At 63.0% G+C, this 5,841-nt stretch overlaps 1 protein-coding gene across 2 annotated transcripts; it reads left to right on the top strand.

The window, feature by feature from the left end:
* The first annotated feature begins 1,223 nt into the window (after positions 1-1,223).
* LY6E (lymphocyte antigen 6 family member E) lies at positions 1,224-5,365 on the top strand. Of its 2 annotated transcripts, none has more exons than XM_077166629.1 (4): positions 1,224-1,350; positions 3,731-3,842; positions 4,289-4,408; positions 4,513-5,365. In XM_077166629.1, exons 2-4 carry the CDS (start codon positions 3,794-3,796, stop codon positions 4,731-4,733), a joined length of 390 nt encoding a protein of 129 aa, XP_077022744.1. In that variant the 5' UTR covers positions 1,224-1,350; positions 3,731-3,793; the 3' UTR covers positions 4,734-5,365. The 2 variants fall into 2 exon arrangements, with proteins under 2 accessions (XP_077022744.1, XP_077022745.1); XM_077166630.1 differs by having other exon boundaries at positions 1,232-1,350; positions 3,736-3,842.
* The last annotated feature ends 476 nt before the right edge of the window (positions 5,366-5,841 follow it).

Genomic DNA, 5,841 nt, shown 5'->3' with positions numbered 1-5,841 from the left:
CTCCCCATAGGAAATGTGCTACAAAAATGTGAAGTGTGAACAAGTTGGTGGCAAAACCTCAGCAGCCAGCCAGGTGATGGGGTGGGGGTTGGGGGGAAGCACTGGTGGGAAAAGGGCCCATCCTCCTGCCTCCCCCTCCCTCCAGGGGAAGGCTCCCTTCTGTGCAGGGCTGCTGACACCAGGAGCTGGGGGCCGCATGCAGTAGGCGCTCTGTGCATACTAAGTGTTGAATGAACAGGCACGTGTTAGCCACCTAGAAGCTGCATCACCAGAAGGCCTGGATGTCAGGCTGAGGATTTGGCGCCCCACTCTGATCTGAAGCCCCTAGGATCTACCAGGGCAGGGACAGAGGCAGCTTGGCCTTTTAAAAGGACCCTGCTGGCTGAAGCCTAGGTTGGCAAGGACCACAGAGGAGTCTGGCTGACCGTCCTGGGCCGAATATCCTGGCTGGGTTGGGGGTGGCCGTGGGACCAGAGGGAGGAGGGGTCCTGAGCCTGCAAAGGAGGCCATGGCACAGAGTCTCCGTTGACCAAAACCACTTCCAAGAAAACCCCCGGCACCAGACCCCCAACCTCCATCCTGCAAACCGTGTCCTCTCACCTGCCCCCAACTGAGAGGGCTAAGAAACAGCTCTGCCCCGAGACTGGGACAAGGAACCGTCAGCGGGGGCCCCGGGCTGAGGAGCACCTGGGTCTGCCTCTCCTCAGCTGGACACCACCTCCTCCTCGCCCTCGCCAGCCCCTGCCCTGGAAACGCGCTTTCCATTCTGCCTACCTCCTCCATGTCCAAAATGCATAGCCTCCACACGGGTCTCGTCAAGTGTGGACCTCCTGGCCTGAGTGGGGGCGCCCCCCCACTCCAGTCCCTACGCGCGCACACACACACACCTGCCCAGAGCGGGGGGGGGGGGGGGGGGGGCCGGGGCAGGCCAGGTGTCAGCGACCTGGTCACCTCCCGAGGCCCCCTGCCGAGCCCGTCCCGCGATGCCACCGGCGGAAGGAGGTCGGGCCCGCGGGGTGTCAGACCCCACCTCGCCGGGCGCTTTCGGGGCGTCTCTGGGCTTCGGTCTCCCCATCCGTAAAAGGAGTCCGGGACGGCTCAGGTGGCCTTGGCAGAGGCAGCCGCCCGCAGCCCCAGAAGGCGCCCGCTGAGCTTGGAGGCCTCCCCGACATCGCCCCCGAGGCCCCGCCCCCGAGACCCCGCCCCCGAGGCCCCGCCCCGGGGCCCCGCCCCCGCCATCTGCCCGCCGCTCCGCCTTGCACGGGAATCACGCGGAGCGAGCGGGACGCGTCTCGGGCGTGGAGGCAGAGGCTGCGTGTCTAGGCTCTTGGCGCCTCCGTCCGCCGGCCGGTGAGTCCGCGGGGCCCAGGCGGGGCCGGGGCTGGGGGACCGAGGGCGGCCGCGGCGCGGACCTGGGAAGGAAGGGCGGCCTCGGCCGTGGTGCATGCAGCCCGCGGCCGCGCAGGCGCCCCCCGGAAGCGGGGGAGGAGCTGGAGAGGGTTGGGGCCGACTGAGAGACTGGCTGCCCCGGGGGCCTTCGCCCGGGACTGGGAGCCCTTACTCCCATCCCCCAGTGCTCCCAGAATATTTCTAAAGATCTGGGGCAGGAATCAGCCGGAATCCGCTGCCAGCCGCGTGGCCCAGGGCTGTGCAGCCACACCGAACTCCAATAGCCCGGGACCCCCCCCAGCCTGGACCCTAGCGATGGACATCTTCCTGTCGGGGGAGGGAGCCCCCGGCCGGGAGGGGACCATTAACTGTTTTCGCGGATTGCCCTGGGTGATAGGAGCCTGTCCCACGGAAGGGGGCATGGATTGGACATGGTCCACGTGTGCAGATGAGGTGCTAAGGAGTCAGGCGCCCCCAGCTCGCCCTGGAGACCACGATTGACTTCTACCCTTCCCTTGCTTGGCCTGGTGTCAGTAGATGTCGAGCTGTCCAAAGAATCAGCCTCCGCTGGCCTGGGGTGCAGAGGGAGTGCCCACTGGGGAGGTGGGATGTGAGGCCCCAAGTGGCACAGTCCCAGCCGCCTTCTGGCTACCTCTCGAGGCCCTTGGTCCAATTCCAAAAGCACTGGAGGGCTCCACCACCCTCCCAGTTGCTGGCCAGCTCCAACCCTGTGCCCACTCAGCCCATCCGGGCCCTCCGTGGGTGCTGGGTGCCTCGCAGTGTGCAGCTCGGGATGCCAGATGGAGTTCTTTGCGGCTCAGGGCATGCCAGAGCTTCCTTGGAGACAGCTCAGGACTCCTCCACTCCAGAAGCTAATTTATGGAAGAGGAGATGCAAGCTCCTTCCTCCCTGTGCTTGCTGGAGCCAGGGACAGGCCCCAGCTGGGCCATCTGTGGCCAGCTGGAGTCAGCCCAAGTTCAGGGCTGGGCAAGAGAGGGCTCCGACCCATTCCCAGGACCCTTCAGGCTCTATGCCGGCTGACCTGAGTTCTGCCCGCCCCCCCCTTGGCACTCTCCTTGCCCCCCCACCCCCCGTGCCAATGAGATGCCTCCCCAGACCCAGACGCCCCTCCCCATTCATGTCTGTCCTAGCAGGACAACCAACCCTCAGTGTGCCAGCTGCAAACTAGAGAACCCAGATCCCTGCCTGGTCATGCTCCAAGTTCATCCTCCACCCAGTGCCAGGCTCTGCCCAAGGGAGTGCCCTGGTTCAGAGCGTGGAGCAGCACCCACGGGCTGAATCTCAGCTCTGCCAGGCACTGACGGTGGAACTGGGAGCCCTTCCCAGCCTGTTTCCCAGCTTCCAAATAGAGTATACGTGGGTGTATACTCCGTGATGGTTGTCTTAGGTGAAGGGTCAATGAGAGAATGGGAAGCCCCCAGCCCAGAAGCCCCCAGGCAGGGCCTCGCCACCTGCGAGTCCCTTTCCCTGCCCAGTCAGGTGAGATGGCCCTTGTCTCCAGCAGGGATTGGCCAATGGAAAGTTCTCGGTGCAGTTTAGCTGGATCGGGGTACAGTAAGTCCCTCTTCTGGGTGGCAGTTCCCCGTGTGGCCTGAGGAAGGTGAAGGGCTTTGTAGAAGGACTGAGTTGGGAACCGTAGGGGTCACAGCAGACCCAGGATCCACTTGGGCCGGTCTGGCATAGCGAGAAAAGGAGGAGGTATGGTGGGCCTTACATGGGGTCAGGGAGGAGAAGAGGTACTTTTCAAGGGATCGTCTGCTCTGACCAGAGGACAGGGCCACTTGTGATAAGACTTGTACAGAGGGAGGTGGGGGTGAGGCGCTGCCAGTGTGGCTGGCTGTAAATGCACCCAAATCAAGAATCACAAGTTGCAGCTTCTCCAGCACTTCTGTTTACCTCCCGGGCATAGCTGTTGCCAAGAGTGCTATTTTCTTCCAGCTGAGATTTACTGTTTTACTGATAAGGAAGACATCTGCTCTCTAGGGCTCATGGGAAAGGAAAGTCTTGGGGGGTTAACGTCACAGTTCATTGTGGTCCACCGCGACAAGCACTACAGGTGTGCGTGTGTGAGGTGGGGCTGGGGCAGAGCAGAAGGTACTCTTGAGTGCTGTCTCTGCTGCTTGGAGCTGGCAGGTCCTGCCCCTGTTTGGACCCTAATTTCCCCAGTTACAAAGTGGGGCACTAGGCTGGCAGGGCCAGTGTCTTTGGCCCCTTTGGGAAGGGCAAGGCACTGCCCCAGCCCTGGATCCTGGTGCTGGTTCCAGCAGGACCCTGGTTTTGGGGGGCAGCCTGGTCCTCTAACATACCCACATTTCTCCAGAGCAGGTCAGGCTCCTCTGCTTTGTGCACCCCCTCCCGCCACGGGATATCTGTCCCTTCCAGGATGAAGGTCTTGCTGGTGCTGCTGGCTGCCCTTCTGGGTGTGGAGCGAGGTGAGGTACCCTCAGGGCCCCTGGGCCTTTGCATGTGCTGTGCTCTCTTTCTGGTTGCCCTTTCCCTCTCCTTTCCCAAGCACAGGTCCAGGGGTCTGCAAGGCCAGCTCCCATGTGGCCTTCTCTGTGGCCATCCAGACCACACTACCCCCACCCAGCAGAGAAGGTGATTTCTTTCTCCTGCTCCCACTGGAGCGGAATGTGGCCCCGGTCCCAGCCACATTCTTGCCACCATGATGCTCTCCAGGGCTGGGCTCTGTTGACATTCCCATCCCAGTGTCCAGCACAGGGCCAGGCTCGGACAGTGACTAATCAACAGCCAAACACAAAGGTTCTCTGGAGACAGACAGTTAGGTGTCAGAGGGCCAGAGCCAGGGCTGGGAGGGGGCAAGAGGGCTTCCCAGGCACGGGATGGGGTGTCACCCACGGCGTGTCCCCCACTGCAGCCCAGGCCCTGATGTGCTTCTCCTGCACGAATCAGAAAAGCAACTTCTACTGCCTGACGCCCACCATGTGCTCCGACTCTGACAATTACTGCGTGACCGTCACGACCGCGGCTGGCATTGGTGAGTGCTGCCAGGGGAGGGGGCAGCTGCAGATACCAGCTGTGCCCACCTCTGGGCTACAGCCCGTCTGTCTCCACCTGCTCATGCCCCGTGTTCCGGTGCAGGCAACGTCGTGGACTTTGGACGGACCCTGAACAAGGGCTGCTCCCCAATCTGCCCTGGCCCGAGCGTCAACCTCGGCGTGGCGTCCGTGGGCACCCACTGCTGCCAGAGCTTCCTGTGCAACTTCAGCGCGGCGGACGGGGGACTGCGGGCCAGTGCCACCGTGATGGGCCTGGGGCTCCTGCTCAGCCTGCTGACAGCCCTGCTGGGACCTCGACTCTGACCAGCAGGTCCTGGGCCTGCCCCGCTGCCCCCCCAGCTCAGGAAGGAGGCCCAGCCCCTCCCTCCCTAACAGGATGACCCCACCCCTGCCGGGCCCCTCCCCTCAGTCCTGGGTCTCTGCAGGGAGCCAGCCTCTCTCCCTTCTGGGGTCAGTAATAGGACCTTCCTCAGGGGCTCTGGAAAGAGACCGGGGGCCCTGGGGTCAGGACGGAGGCCTGCAGATACACCAGGCTGGCCATGTCAGAGGTGGGGTCGGGGATACGTGTGCGTGCGTTGGGGTGTTGTGTGAGGGTGTACTTTGTGCAGCTGCATCCAGGAAGGGTGAGCATGCACGTGTGTAGTGGGCAGGTGTGCAGGTGACAGTGTTGGGGTAAGGTCTTGGGAATCCAGCAGTATCTGCCGGGGGAGCCCTGAGCTCTGTCTCTGAAGCCCATTTTCTCTGCCATTCCCGCATCCCACATTTCCCTCACATCAAGGGAGCCTTTTGGGGGGTGAATTTCATGGCTTCCCGGTCTAAGCTGCTGGACCCAGGAGTCAGCTCTTGCCCCCCACCACCACCACCACCACCACACTGTCTCCTCCATCCTCTTGCTTCTTCTTTGGTGCCTCAAATAAACACAGACGTTTCCACCCCTTCCTGCTGAGTGTGTGGCTGAGGGGGCCCGGCCCTGCCAGGGAGCCCTCATCCCCGCAGGGACCAAGTGGGAAAAGTCTGAGGTCCAGAACCTCGGTTCCTCTGGCTCATCGTCCCCCACTGAAACCCACTGGGAAGCCCCCAGTGCACAGCGTTGCTCAGGAATCCTGAAAGGGAACCCCAGTGTTTGGTTTCTCCTGCCCCACATAGGCGGGGTCAAGTGGGAAGTCCATTGCCCAGACCTGCACAGAGGTCAGCACAGGGATAAGGTGGCCACTCGCCCTGGGGAAGGGCGAATAGGGGTGGGCAGGAGAGAAGGGGGGCTCCTGGGGGGTGGAGGGGACCTGCAGGAAGTAGCCTGGGTCTGAGGCTGCAGCAGATGTTGCCTGGGCAAGTGGGACCGGATGAGCTGCAGAAAGCCTGGGGCGCGGGGCGGAGACCAGCCAGGCCAGAGCTGTAGCAAGTAGAAAGTCTG

This window comes from Tamandua tetradactyla, chromosome 6 (genome assembly GCF_023851605.1).
Source record: "Tamandua tetradactyla isolate mTamTet1 chromosome 6, mTamTet1.pri, whole genome shotgun sequence".
Classification (NCBI taxonomy): Eukaryota; Metazoa; Chordata; class Mammalia; order Pilosa; family Myrmecophagidae; genus Tamandua; species Tamandua tetradactyla.
Note: the sequence above shows the minus strand (reverse complement) of the source record. Positions and strands in the feature narration are given on the sequence as shown.

Coding starts and splice junctions, on each gene's coding strand:
- LY6E (XM_077166629.1), top strand. CDS start 3,794: ATGAAGGTCTTGCTGGTGCTGCTGGCTGCCCTTCTGGGTGTGGAGCGA. Junction 3,843..4,288: donor CCTTCTGGGTGTGGAGCGAG/GTGAGGTACCCT, acceptor CCCCCACTGCAG/CCCAGGCCCTGATGTGCTTC. Junction 4,409..4,512: donor CACGACCGCGGCTGGCATTG/GTGAGTGCTGCC, acceptor GTTCCGGTGCAG/GCAACGTCGTGGACTTTGGA.